The 15,595-nt window shown below is 45.8% G+C and overlaps 1 protein-coding gene across 1 annotated transcript in view; it reads left to right on the top strand.

The window, feature by feature from the left end:
- The window catches only part of LOC126531286 (uncharacterized), an 87,617-nt gene that overhangs the window by 62,161 nt on the left and 9,861 nt on the right, over positions 1 to 15,595 (top strand). Inside the window, exon 3 of the mRNA XM_055070526.2 lies at positions 13,491 to 13,638. Within this exon, the coding sequence (XP_054926501.2) occupies positions 13,531 to 13,638 (108 nt within the window). The 5' untranslated portion in view covers positions 13,491 to 13,530. The remainder of the gene's footprint in view (positions 1 to 13,490; positions 13,639 to 15,595) is intronic.

Below are 15,595 nucleotides of genomic sequence, written 5' to 3'. Positions count from 1 at the left end.
CCCAAATAAAAAGAACATCATTTATGAAACTTAAAATACATTATGATTTTTCTCAGGAACACAGCCCACTTAACTTCTGTTTATAGAAATTTATTTTCTCGGTAAAACGGAATGACGCAAGTTGAGTAGGTTGAAATATTTACCTGAAATGTAGTTGTCTATAGGCGCCGCGAGAAAAGTTGTGGAAGCAGTGACAAACAAGCGCCAGCTAAAGATGTGCGGGTTTCGTGTTTCGCCTTTATTTTTTTTTTTTTTCGGTGGGTATTAGCTTGCACATACAGAAAAAGACCGCTAAACATCCGCCGAAGCTGGGGCGCATATATGGACTTCAGAACCGTCGGTGATCCGTTGTTGCCCTCTGAAATTGCGGTATAGTCGCTGCTAAGAACATTTCACAATTCTTCCAGTACCAAAAAACCGATATTTTTTTGTCCGAAGCCAAATTTAACTTTCAAACTAACTCTTTCAGCAACAGGTACATTGGGGATGGTGGCGAACCTTTCCTGAACGTCTTAAATCAGCTTCGAATTCCGAGTCAGAGTTGCGTCCGAGCATTCAAGTTTTTCGATGATGTCGACTGAAAAACGTGAAGTGAACGCACAATTACGCTGTCACGTTCAACTCTGTCGCGTAGCGCAGTTTGAGCCCTTTACACCAGCCGTGTGCGTGTGTAAGGGGGGGGGGGGGATAATCGTGGCTAAGAGGGGCGAATAATAATAAGAGAGGCGAAAGCGAGGATGCGGCGCTTCGGCTTGGCCTTCAGCAGCGATCTGGTTCACATGCCTGAGGCGGCGAGGAGGGACACAGCTACGAATCACAGTCCTCCGAGATCGGGTCACGCATGATATCGGCTTTCGGCCCCGCTGTCACTGAAGAGAGCACGCACGAAGAACGTCTGCGTTTAATGGATCAAGAGAGGGAAGCATTCAAGTCTAAACGTATACGTACCTCACCACGGGCAGGGTATACACCCCCTCTTCGTCCACACCGGATATATTTATTTATTCATTTGTTTATTTATTTTTGCGGAATGCTTTAAAAGGGACGAAAAACACCTCCGCGTATTCTTTCACTACAACGAAGAAAAAGAAAAAAAGAAGGCAGAAAGAAAGCGGGCTATCCACCCCTCTCTCACGGATATACCAAACGTTGTCTGTAAAAGGCTTTCTCTCCGGCAACGAGGTACAACGCCGTTTACGTAGGCGCCCTTTCTTAGCCTCGAGGGCCGACAGCATGAACGAAAGCGTGTATAGTATAATAGAGGACACCGTCGAAGACTCCCCCATTCACGCACGGCGCGCGTGTGAGACGGTAGTTCAAGGCCGCGCACCCTCGCGCGTCCGTCGCTGGCGTCCGGCTGTTTCTTCAAACACCTTTCGGGGAAATCCCCACTGTGGCGGACTTTGGAGAACCGAGGGGACGGAGTACACCGCGCGAGCAATGTGCTGCGCTCGAAAGGAAAGCGCCGCGAACTCGTCCCTCGCCCGTTGTTTACGGCGCAGCCCGTGCAGTGACCGTGCTCGTACCGTACGTGGAGGCACGACGTGGAGGCACGTGTACACCGTATAAACTGCCGTCCTCCGCGTTTAGAAAGCGGCGGCCAGACCTGAAGGAAGAATACGCGGTGGACCCTCGGAATCAGAGTCATGCCATGCGCGGCGCCGACGTTCGGTCTTCTTCGGATAGCATTGTGCTCTGTAGTGGCGGTGGCGGATTGTGCCCTGACGGAGGAGGCGACGCCCCCGGAACCGCGGGTGACGCTGCGGCGACACCGTTACTCTGCGAGACCGCTTTTAGGGGAGGTCGTCAGACGATCCGGTAAGCCGTGACGTTTTGCCGTATCGCGCATGATCGCGGCAGCCACCCAGCCTGCAAGACCGAGCGGTTCGCGTAGACAGTTACGGCAGCCGTGATGGCGTATGGTTGTCTAGGGACTAGGTTTTCATAGTGAAAGGGCTCATCAGACTTCAGTCTTGGTTGGATTTCTCTAAACATTTATATTATCATTGTAAACTGTAGAAGTTAGCGCTCCGTGAGTGTCTGCACGACTACCTCTTGTCCCTGTCTGCTTACGATGAAATGCTTTCCAATTGCGTTTATCAAGCTGTCCAAACACACAGCTGTGCTATCATTACGGGGTATATACTACGGTGACGTAAGGAGTAGCAAATACGGCACATACCTAACTGTGACAGCTGAGAATATGACCTATCGCTGTCAAAGAAAATGTTTGCATATAATGGGAAAGCTGACGACGCGGTGTTCTTTGCTTCACGGCATAGGTCGTACACGAATAAGGAAAGGAAACATTTTATTCCGAAGTTGTGTCACGCAGCATTAATGGACAAGTCAACGGCAGGCTTCGTTGAAGTCATCTTCATGGACACCCACAAAGATGTTTGACTTTCCTGCGGGGAGGGCCGCTTTCCACACGTTGCAAGGAGGCGAAGAAACGAAGAAACGCATGTGTTGGCAGGACAGTGAGAGGCGCTGAGCTACGGTGTATATAGTGCTGGCAGTACCGACGTGCGGCATTAATGTATACGTTCTTGTTTCTCTGGCGCCAGTTGTGAGCTATATACCTGCCATTTTTTTTCCGGTGAGCACACAGGCTCCGTGATTTCACTTTAGTGATTACGCCGCGAGGCCTCGGTAGCCAAGATCAAGCACGCCCCCCCCCGTCCCCCCCCCCCGCCCGTCGTGGCATCCGTCTTAACATGGCTTATACACCAATTACCTTTGATGAAAACTCCAGTTATCGGAATCGTGAATCGGTTCCGTGTTCCTGAGGACTTGCGGCTTGTTTCACGAGACTGCAGTGGTGGATATTCGCCAAACAATATATTGAGGCTACACGCTACATTTGCACCATGACTGGAGCTTGGAAATGGCGGGACGTTCGTGACCCGTGGAGAAACACCCCTTGCGAATTGTGCGCAACGAAAGCGTTTGTAATATTATTCTTTTTTTTTAGAACTACAGGCCTCGATGAGACTTTACGAGCAGTTTGACGGCCTGTGCATGTCTGTGGATGAATGCACCGTCTGTATGTTTGTATGATCACTGTGTATATCATCTTTTTCACCCAACACCTGCACGCCAGATTGTCAGCCAGTCAAATACCTCCAGCCTTTTCATTAACGACGCCATCTACTCTCTCTCTCTCTCTCTCTTCGAGAGATTACTATGAAAGAACGGCAAGTACATCGCTGTCAATATTCTGCTGCGCACGGTTCCCGTAGCTGCAGCTATAAAAGACAAACAACGCGCTTTGAAGAAAAAGATGAAACACAATTAAATGCAAAACACTGCGGCGTCCTTGCAGATCTCACTCTCAAGAAGAAAAGACGAACAAATACATCGTGGGTGTACAGTGGTACATTAGATTGGATTGGAGCAAACTTTATTTGTCCTACAAACTGCTTTCCCGACGCGCCCATCAGGGTCGTGACTCCGGAAATTCCCTAAGTGCGGAAGCATAGATTGTATGCGGTCGTCGCCGTATCTATACCCACATTGTGCGTTGCGGAACAGAAACGGCCTGTCATCCGCCTGTTGATGACAAATATAATGAAACAGATACGTTTCCGGATAGCTGGTAGCGACGCGTGTTTAATGAAAGCGATAGAGGGGACTGAGACTTTATTCGGCAATAAAAATGATCCTAATTATGTCGACTTCGCAGCCAAAACCAAGTCACCAGCATCACTAAACGCATGCAACAGAGAAAGTTTGTGGTCCCTGACAAACGCTCTGGCGCCTCTAAATATTCACGTCTTAAATGAGACTGACAGTGACATCAGTGAGCGCGGATTACTTATGCATTATCACACTTGTAATTGACAGTCGATTACATCGTTCGTTTCTTCTAACATTCAACTTCAGCACATTTTCTTCAATGCCCTACGTCAAAGGCTTTGGCAAACATAGAGGCCCTCCGTTTTTTGCAAATTAGGCTTACACAAGCCGGCTAGAGATAGCGTTCGTGCAATGTTCCTAGGAATGCTTATCGCCGACTCCGCCATGCTCTGAACATTTCCTTTCGGTTTCAGCGTTACATGTACAGCGACGAATTGTCCAAGCGACGTAAGGCATACTTATGAAGACCATTAGGAACAAATGTTATTAAATGCAATTACATAAAAAAGAACATTAAGCAAACCAGTGGTAACAATAAAAAGGTAACGACAGGAAAGATAGAAAGGCAAGGAACGGTTATGAACAGAAGTATTATGCACACGTACACTATTCTCGATTATGCATATCACAAACCGCCAGATATATCCACGGCGTAAAAACATTTACGTTTTCGGTGCATTATACTTTAAGCAGAAATCCCTGTAAACTGCCCTGAGCAAGCGCTCATTCTGATGTAATTTCAGTGCCTATGTATGAGTTGTCTCGTAATCGTATGTACGCTGTTCGTTTTTTTTTGTTATCTTCATTTACCATGCTCATTTAGGGTATGCTCATTTAGGGTATTATGCTAAGCCTATGTTGAGTTTAGATAGATAGATAGATAGATAGATAGATAGATAGATAGATAGATAGATAGATAGATAGATAGATAGATAGATAGATAGATAGATAGATAGATAGATAGATAGATAGATAGATAGATAGATAGATAGATAGATAGATAGATAGATAGATAGATAGATAGATAGATAGATAGATAGATAGATAGATAGATAGATAGATAGATAGATAGATAGATAGATAGATAGATAGATAGATAGATAGATAGATAGATAGATAGATAGATAGATAGATAGATAGATAGATAGATAGATAGATAGATAGATAGATAGATAGATAGATAGATAGATAGATAGATAGATAGATAGATAGATAGATAGATAGATAGATAGATAGATAGATAGATAGATAGATAGATAGATAGATAGATAGATAGATAGATAGATAGATAGATAGATAGATAGATAGATAGATAGATAGATAGATAGATAGATAGATAGATAGATAGATAGATAGATAGATAGATAGATAGATAGATAGATAGATAGATAGATAGATAGATAGATAGATAGATAGATAGATAGATAGATAGATAGATAGATAGATAGATAGATAGATAGATAGATAGATAGATAGATAGATAGATAGATAGATAGATAGATATAGATCCGTGGATGTTGCGTTTTTCTGCTACGCGCGAGGTCGCAGGTTCGATGGCAGGCCGCACTTCGATGAGGGCGGGATGCAAATAAGATCTCCTTGTGCTATGGTTTGGACGTGCGTTATACAGTTAACTTGGAGCTGTTTAAGGTGAATCCCCGTTTACTCCATCATGACGTCCCTCACGGCCCAGATGTAGCTTCGGGACACCAAAACCCATAAATTAAATATAGAAAGAGCAGATCGTACACGCAAGGAAAGGCCTATATAAAAAAGGCTATATTGTGCGTTCAATTATTTTTTAACGTTAATGCCAGGCAACATTTCCTGTGAAAGCAAACAACCCAACGTTAAATGAGCCTCGGGCGGTCGAAGATAACTCCGTGCTTGACACTATGCGGCGACGCTCTTAGCCTTGGAGTACCTATGGGGCGGAAAACTCTCGTAGTAACTAATCAAAGCGAACAATGAGATGATAGGTCAACGACGAACAGGAAAGACGACGGAAAAAAATTCTTCGGAACGCGAGCTCCGTTCGAACACATTCACAGTGGTTTAAAACAAGTACTCGCCAAAGAGGTCGAAGGAACAGTAGCAGACGATTTTCTAACTTACTGCAGCATTTTGCGTGTGCCTACGTTGAAACTGAAAAAAAAAAACATTTTAATGAAGACAGAAATTTATACATCCAGGAAAGAAGTGGTCTTACGTGGCCCGTAGGGTCGCATGCATGCATGCCTACAGAGCTCTTATGGGCATGCCAGCCATGTATTTTCCTTACACATTTTGACAGGAAGTTTGTGAGTGACCGAGACAAAAATAAATAAATAAATAACTATTGGCGTACGAATATTCGGAACGTTTGAATAACGAATCGAATAGCCTTTTATTCGATTCGGTCTTCTAATCGAATAGTCGTTATTCGTAAACGCGAATATTTTTTTACAAATACTTTTTTGAATATTCCTAAACGTCAACTGCACCCAACTAACCATAAACTTTTAGCAACAGTACGGTAAATTTTCACGCCCGCGGGCATAGCGTAGACATAAAGTATGGAAACTTGCGCAATATATATATATATATATATATATATATATATATATATATATATATATATATATATATATATATATTTACTAAAGAACCACTCCATTCCAGCTCGCCCAAGGATCGTGCTCTTTAAGACTCAGCGGCCAATGAGACGGAAAGAAATAACGGCGCCAGTATGACGTATATAGGTTTCTGCGACGAACCTCGAAGCATATACATAACGAATAAAACGAGTTTCGCGCATACTTATTCTTTCGTCAGTGTTGCAGCTGCATAGACGTTGTCGCCGAAAACACATGCGTGCATTAACAATACACCGGCTTCGTGTTGGATTCCGGCGCGCACGCCGCGACACGGCAAATGGCAAGCGGCGGCGAAGCAGTGGACTGGTTCGCGACCGAGCAGTCAGAACGGGTCTCGGAGCGCCTGGCTGGGCGCCTGAACAGGCAAAGTAAAGGGCAAGTATTTACGATAGCCTCGGGCTTCCATCCGTTCGTCCGTGTGTCCTTCCCTCCGCGCGTGCACTCTTTCTTTCTTTCTTTCTTTCTTTCTTTCTTTCTTTCTTTCTTCATTCATTCATTCATTAATTTCTTCCATGCATTCTTCCTTCCTGCCTCCCTTCCGTCCGTCATTCATTCATTCATTCATTACGTCCATGCGTCGTTCTTTCCTTCCTTCATTCATTCTTTCCGTGCATCCTTCCATCGTGCCTTCAATTCATGCGCCATTTCTACCTTCCTTCATCCTTTCAATCGTTCGTTCATTTTTTAATTCCGTATGCCCTTCTTTTCTTTCTTCCGTCAATCATTTATTCACTGATTTCTTCTGTGAATTCTTCCTTCATACCTTCCATCCGTACTCCGTTTCTACCTCTCTTTCTTTCATTAATTAATTCATTCTTTCCGTGCGTCCTTCCTTCGTACTTTCCATTCATGCGCCATTTCTACCCATCATTCTTTGATTCGTTCGTTCATTTCTTAATTTCGTATGGCATTCCTTCCTTTGTTCCGTCATTCATTCATTCCGTGCGTCCTACCTCCGTATACCTTTGTATATCCATACATCCTTCCTTCCGTTGCTTAGTTGATTCATTCGTTCACGCTTACTAAAATTCGGATAGGTATGAGAGAGAGAGAGAGAGAGAGACAGAGAGAGAAAACATTTCAAATTGTAGAAGTACGGAGGGCGTTGTGTATGATAAGTAGGCGGAACTATATAAACATCTGGGTTAATTGTGAAATCTTTCAATGACGATCAACTTGATCTGATTTGAGTCACAAGAAATATTATGAAGGTCGAACCAAATAGACGATGTAAAAATTTCACGCAAGAGAACTAAAAACCGCATCTGACTGAAACTTTGAAGGAAAGGCACCTGTGAATACTACAGCGGCACATACTGAGCGAGTCGCGAATATCTGAGACAATTAAGGTAGTCAAAAATAATTGCACTAACTTGAAGGCGCCGTGCAGGTCACTGAGAGATTAAAGAAAAAGCCGTATGAAAATATAAACGTCACACTCTCCGAACTAAGCTTTGCTAATATATGGAAGACATGCCAATAAATCTGCGCTTACAACTTTCATGTGCGTGGGGCATTTACTGCAGACAAACAACAATAAATAAATAAATAAATAAATAAATAAATAAATAAATAAATAAATAAATAGCTGCTGGGACCACTAAAATTTCTTGTAAAGGAGCGAAATTAACTTAAAAATAGTCCCTATGCGCAAGTGAACCAAGATCTCGAGCTGGAAGATTACACATATAAAGTTGAATCCCTTCGTAAACCAATGTGTGTATTGTAAAGTTGCTTTACAAAGTACGAAATATTCAATAAAGTGCGTTTTTCAGAGCGAGGTGAACTCGAAAGTGGCGTGTATATATATATATATATATATATATATATATATATATATATATATATATATATATATATATGAGCAGACAATATCACACGAACAGCGCGTTATTTGGGAACGGTAAATAACTGTCGACGAAAGTGGGCAGTGAGTCACTGTGCGCACCTTCCTCCTTGGCGGGAGCATGTGGCAGGTTCGCTGGCCTTTAGCGTATACATGATTCTGGAAAGTCGCGTAGGTTTGTTAAATAGGTTCGTAACTAACTACTCGCAATAAACCAGTCAAGAGAACTAATTATCCAGTAGAGCGTTTTCCTCTTTCTCTCTCTCTTTCTGGTCCGCTCCTCGTGCCTTCAAGAAGTATGAAGGGGCGTGGCGGTGGCGGACACGTGTCGGATATACACACGCCCAATGCACGCAGTCACGCGGAAACCTTTCGCTGTGGGCGCGCAGCCAAGAATTGCGAACAAGCGAACAGGGAAGCGTGCGCCCGTCAACGTTTCGCATCTCTCTCTTTATAGTCCAACTGCGCTCGCTGGCAAACTCGTCTGGGAAATAGAAATCCAACAGCGCCAACCGTTCTTTGTACTCCGGGCAGCTGGGAACTAGTCAAGCTGACTTGTCAGCTTTTTTTCCCGCACTCCCTCACTTCATGAGTGAAATAAAGATTATTATTATTACTTTTTTGCGACCGGTCTGTTGGCCTGTAGGACATTTTTGACCTACGAGCTAATTTTATACATTGACGATTTCGGGCCGCAACCGCGCTCTGCGCGCAACCTGCGCGCAACCACGCTCAAACAAGAAAGAGATTTTATTGATAGGAAAGACAGAGAGGTCGAGGCTAATGCGCCCTAGTCTGTAGCTATACTCTGCACTGGAAAAGAGCGATGGGGAGTGAAAGTATTGGGATGGATGATTATGAGAAGTGGTGAGTGCGTATGTGCATTAGACTGTGGCCCTACTAGAGCCACTCGTATAGTTTCGTGTCGTGCACAAACATCGGCAACGCTTTAGTTTTCCCCATTGAAGTTGGCGCGTCAGGCTCTGGGCCGAGAATAGCGTCCTCCGGCAGTGGTTGCCCGCCAACGCTGGCTATAGGGAATTCTCCAACCCCCTTTGCTCCGGCATATATGCTGGGCAATCGCGTAATATGCGTTCCGGAGTTGCAGGCGACTGACAGTGTTCGCATTCGGGGCTGTTCGACTGGCCGATGAGGTGCGCGTAGCGGCGGGTGAAAGCAACGCCCAGACGAATCGATCCTGCAATGACGCTTTTCTCCGCGTAACCATCGGGGGCAAACAGCATTTACCGTCTGGGCCTATCATATGTAGGCGTCTGTGGACGTTGTCAGGGTAGGCTGTGTATATGTCTTTGTAAGATCCTGCATGAGTGCCTTGATCTTTTTTAAGTCCAAAAACAAGAAAGGGGCTGACAGATGGAATAGCACACTGTGGTATAAAGCTTGTAAACAGGGATAAGGTGCCTCAGAAAGGCTGGCCAACGTTTCGATAGGAGGACCTATCTTCGTCAAAGGCCTTTGACTTCGCCTTTGACGCCTTTGATCTTCGCCTTTGACGAAGATAGGTCCTCCTATCGAAACGTTGGCCAGCCTTTCTGAGGCACCTTATCCCTGTTTACAAGCTTGATCTTTTTTAAGTTTGTGTCTGGTCGCGAGTAGGCAATCGGCACTTCATCGGAAGAATAGGATGCCGATCTTGCGTCACTGTCAGCGACTTCTTTGTCAATCCCACTAGAGTGATCAGGCACTCATTGAAAAGTGAAAAAAAAAATTATGGCGATTACCAGTATGGCCAAAAAGCGCTGTAGCGCCATCGAACAAATGTGCGAAGATCTAGGGCCGAATTCACAAAGCTCTTCGTTCGTAAATGCTCTTTGTCATTAGCCAGCTGCCTTCGCCAATATTTCCTGCACCATGATTGGCTGGAATTCGGTCTTACGAACAATTATGTCACAAGAGCTCTTTTTGAATGGTTAGCGTACGTAGCAGGACCGTTATGATCTAAATAATCTTTTCGCTTGATTCTATTCTCTTCCTATCATTCACTGCTCATGACTGGCTCGTCTTGGTCTGTAAAGAAAGAACCGAAAAGAACCAGCGATCCCAGCTGGGGCGGCCGCATTTCGATGTGGACGAGATGCAAAAAAAAAAAAAAAGAATGCTCGATCGCGTACTTAGATTCAGGTGCACGTAAAAGAACTTTGAGCGGTCAAATTAATTCCGGAGTTCGACACTACGGTGCGCCTCATAATCAGATTGTGGTTTTGGCACGTAAGACACAATAATTTAATTTAATTGGCACCCAGCGGCTATCGCCATGGGTAAGAGAAATGCAGGCATGAATTATAGTAAAACAAAATATTATTATTCTTTGCGAGCAGCCGAGTAAATACGGCACCGCCAGGAAATTAACGGCAACGTTCTTTTGTTTGAGAAGCACGCACGCAAAGTACTTTCGCAAGTAGCTTGTCCGGTATTCCGGTAAAGCTCAGGCGGACGGGGCGTTGGGGCGGAGGCGTAAACGTGAGTGGTCTGCATGGTGCAGCTACCTGGTGGCGCAGTGCTCAAACAGACAGAAACAGCTAATATTGCATTAACCGAGCCTATTATTCTTCGCTGCAGGTAAATTTTCGGCACTGGCGTGATCGTGTTGCTACCAAACATTTATACCCGCAACAAAGTAAAATACACTTGGTTACGGCAATATTAGCTGTTTCTGTCTGTTTGAGCATTGCGCCACCAGGCGGCTGCACCATGCAGACCGCTCACGTTTACGCCTCTGCCCCAACGTCCCGTCCGCCTGCGTTTTACCGGAATACCGGACACGCTAAAGCTCTCTTCAGATCCCTTCAGATCCCTTCAGATAACTTTCCGGCTTCAGCGCGCTTGTTAGAGACTTTTAGCATGTCCGCTCTTCCGGCAAACGGATTACCGGATGGTCGAGGGCGTAAACGTGAGCGGCCAGATTAGTGGCACCAGCTGGTGGTGAAAAGCTCAACCACCTAAACACAGGACCAATTACTATATTCTTCTTACCTGGGGTGTAAGCTCTCGACATCGGCATAATTGTGAACACAATTACGCCGCTGCCGAAAATTTGCACCAGCAGCGAAGCAGAATAAAGTAGGTTACTGCAATTTTAGCTTTGTGTTTGTTTGATTGAGCTCTACAACACCAGGCGGCTGCACCGCTCCGGCCACTCACGTCCGGTAATCCGCCCAAACCGCCTCGGTTTGCCGGAATAGCGGACAAGCTAAAAGTCTCTAATGACCCAGGCGCAGTTCACCTAAAGGTTTTTGCACTATTTAGGTTCTCCGCGTATATATTTGTAGTTTGCACAACTGCGATATACATTTACACATTTGCGTAAATATTTGAAGTTTGCACATTTGATGTGCGGCCGGCACAAGCACGCACAGAATACATTTCCAAAGAATTTCGATAAGACTACTCTCTATTTGTGACTTGATACTGCGCGAGTACTTACACCTGTTTTCACTGACGGCTCCGCAGTGAAACAAATTTTACGCGAGTGCGACTATAGTCGAAAAATTAGATAAAGGAAGGAAGACCTGAGTTGTACCCAATAGGCGTGTACCCCCCTATCAATCCTTCCTGAAGTATCTTGTCGCTTCAGCAATAATTGTGACGTACGCGAGAGCTGAACTTGGCGTTTGGTACAAGCAGCACTCGTGATCTGCAGCCAGCAAGACTTCCATGGTTGCTGAAGGAAGGTTGAAGAAGGCGACGGGCAAGGAGGGTCAACCAAGGACGACCGTCTCTGAACACAGCAAGTGAAAATGAGCATAAGGCGCCCCTCACCAGATGCATCGCGGAGGTCGTTTATGAGATCCCACTGAGCTGCGGCCGATCTATACGCGGAGGCTGACCGGGCGTTGCCTCAACGATCGCCCACGGGAGCATGTCAACAATGTGAAACAGAAGTACGGCAGCAACCTGCAGCCTCGCAGTGCCAGTCGCGCGGGTGCAGGCCAAAACTATATATGGAGGAAGTCGATCGCCATCATCGAGAGGCGCGCCGATCATCGGACACGCGAGATCATCGAGGCCTCCATGATCGTCAAGCGCGTCCCTTCTTGCGTCAACGCGACATCCATGCAACTACTTGACAAAGAGATGGCATATCTATACATGATTACCCCTCCCCCTCCTCCCCGTGCTCATTCAGAAACCCCTAGTCCGTGACGTATTCGTTTTGTGCGTATTTATTTATTTATTGATGTTGCTTTTGCAATGTTTTTCTCTGCCTATATCTTCAGCGCCAGTGTTGTCTGTTCCCTTAATATTTTGCCCCATTCTTGCGCTGTTTGCTGCATTATATCGTCCTACCAAAAATCCCGGCTAACAACAGTACTGCACTGTCGCACTGTCGTATACGTTTTACACAGGCCGAAGGAAAACTCCTGTCATGGGCTAGGTGGCTTCGAAACTTTTTTACACAGGCTGCAAACGGAACACCTTCCTTCCGCGATTACGTCATCTAGGCATTGCGAAATGTGACCGAGACGCGCCGACGCCGTTTGTTTTACGCGCAGTCTGAAATGCGTTGTAAACATGTTCCCCGTGGTCGGCGCTTTGATAATCGTCGTCATCCAGTTCGCTGTCACGGTTCCCTGCCGCTGTTTTTATGTCACAGCGCCACTTCTTACGAATTGGCTTTGCGAAGACAAGCAGACAGAGGTTCATATTTTGAGCCTTAGTGGGAGACTCCGGATTGTTTTTGATCACCTGGGGTTCTTGAAGTGCACGGCACACGGGCGTTTTTGTCTTTCGCACTCATCGAAATTCGGCCGCCGCGGCCGCGGGCTTAGATCCCGCGCCCTCGAGCTCAGCCCGGGGGGCAGTCAGAATTGGTTGTGCGTTGCTTAGGATAAACGCGCTATGTTGCGCAACACCAATGCACGTTACGTGGCTTCATCAGGTCACGCCCCGTTATGAAGTCGCTCTCGTATTGGTTATACGAAACACTTCTAATGCAGATCACATCCTCTTACTGGCTAAAAGAAACGAACGTGACGAAACTCAACAACGCTCAGAATAGAGCTCTAGGCTTGGACTCCAAAAAGTGGCTCGAAGACAAACGCCAGCAAGTCACGATAGCGATCGAACGAGATCACCAGCAGGCAGACGCCAAGAAACAATTTCTCGGCGTTATGCGAGCCCGGTCCTTCTTTCGTAGCACCTTGCGCATAGCGCCGGCAGGCCTAGTGCCCTTGAACAGGAGGGAGAGTCTCAGACGGCAGGGTTGCGACCTCCTCGCACAGATACGTGTGCCTGATAAGCTAATGACGCGTAGGCTGTAAGGACACGTGAGTACACGGTCTGCGCGGCCGGCGCTGCGGCGTGCGTGGTGAATCAGCGAGAACATTTCCTTACCCTTGCGTCGGCAGGATCCTGATCGTGGTGTTGGTGCTGAACCTGCTCTTCTGGATGGTGGTAATCCTGTGGCGTGTGTACATCCTCAAGCGGGCGCGGGACCAGATACGACGCCAGCGGCGCCAGGCGGCCGAGGCCTTCGCCAACCCGTCGCTGGTCACGGTGAGCGGAGTGCGACTGAGTGTTTCTTTGCCCTTTCTCTTCCGTCCCGCCTGGCACGGTGGCCTCCGTTTTCCTGCTGCCCCACTGCCTTCTGTATGTCTGTCATTTCCGTGTCCCGATAATTGCCTTTCCCTCTCCCTCGCTCGTACTGCGTATCTTCCCTTCTTTTTTTTTTTGTGTGTGTGTCCTACGTAACCACTAGCTCGACCTTTTTGCCTTGGAACCCTTTCACTCAAGGTGCTTATCTGAAGTGCGTCTCTCTTTTCCGTACCGCTTTTGGTTACGGCTGAAAAGAGAGAGAGAAAGAAAACTTCTTATTGCGTCTTGTTTTGCAAACACTTGCTGGCCTCCCATGAAGAACTATCTGGCAAAGCCAAAGCGGAAGTTGTCTGCCGTAAAACTGCAGCCTCTACAATTCTTCGTTTCTTTTCGCTTGCCCCCCCCCCCCCCCTTTTTTTTTTGTGTCTACTGCGCGGTTGACGCAAATGACAACAGACCATTTAGGGTAGTGCGCTCAGCATCGTATTATAGCGTTATCTGTCACTCTCGACCGCACTGGCGCACCTTGACGGCCGGCCGTTGTCGGAGCAGACAGTCCTGGAACGCCGACCTATATAGTCGTCACACCACAAGAAAGTGAAGGCACTCTTGAAATTTTTACGTTCGATTGGCCTATTGGAGAGACTGTAGTTAGCATGGACGTTCGCGACCTTCCCTACATGTTCTTTTTTTCTTCGTTAGTTTGCTTTTTCTCTCCGCTGTCTTTTCCGTCTTTCATTTCCCCTGACCCTTCCCCCAAGGCAGGGTAGCAAACTAGAATCTCATGCGGTTAATCTCCCTGACTTTCCCATCCCGTTTAGCTATCTACGCCCGGTGTAAAAATAACGTAATTTTAATTATTACTTTCATTCTAAGTTGCACTGTGGGTATTGTTCCTCTTTGTTCATTTATGCCCATTATTATGGGTTTGGTAGTTATTACTTTTAAAGTTGCACGCTGGGTACAGGCGCGATGTTCTAATTTGTATGTATAAGTTCTATTTGTTTCTATGCTCTGTATTTGCACGCGCATTCTTAGAATTATTCATATTGCAAGTGTATTATTTTATTATTTTATTTGTGCTGCAGATTCTGTACGCGACATTTGGCCTACAGATATTTCGATTTGTGTGCGTGGTACCTTGGTTCTGGTACTAATTCTGGCTATTCTTAATTTAAAGCTTCCTGCTGAACGTATTCACTCTTACCTGCTACAGGTGGACCCTTAGACAATTTTGTTGCACTGGACAGTCACATTTAGTTGAATGTGAAATACATTCGGTAATAATAAAATTCTACCTTCAAATTTCATAACGAAAATACAAAAGGTAATTGTACTGCTTGAAGAAACATCCCTTCGTGATGCACACGCAGCCGTGGAAGCTTTATTTAGCTTCTTTCACTTGTTTATAGAGTGAGTACGCTTCCTCGCCCGTTACAGTAATTTCCCCGATGCACATTGTTTATACAGCTGTTAGGTAGGGTGCATAAGCACGAAGGCGCAATTTGAATTGCAATGTTGGCACCTTTGCCGCAAATGTCTTGTGATCTGATTCTTTGAAATATTAGCAAATAACTTGATACAATAAAGTGCATTTAAAGATGGGAAAAGTAACTGCGAATTTTGCAGTCACGCACGCGTGCACGCCGGCAGAGAGAGAGAGAGAGAGAGAGAGAGAGAGAGAAAGAGTGGAAAACGCAGAGTATTAACTGCGCAATGCACTGGGCCCAAATTAGTGTACAAACAACATATGGAAACAAAATTTATTAATTCTGCGCACGCATCTATCGGTTAGACGGACACTTGTATTTCTTGTTCAGGGCGCTTGAGTGAAGGAAGGCTTCTAACATCACGTGGAAGGCTTCTAATATCTTCGCGTCCACGCTCTTCCTTGGTCGTTAGTTCTACCTTTTTAAGC

This window comes from Dermacentor andersoni, chromosome 5 (assembly GCF_023375885.2).
Source record: "Dermacentor andersoni chromosome 5, qqDerAnde1_hic_scaffold, whole genome shotgun sequence".
Lineage (NCBI taxonomy): Eukaryota > Metazoa > Arthropoda > Arachnida > Ixodida > Ixodidae > Dermacentor > Dermacentor andersoni.
Note: the sequence above shows the minus strand (reverse complement) of the source record. Positions and strands in the feature narration are given on the sequence as shown.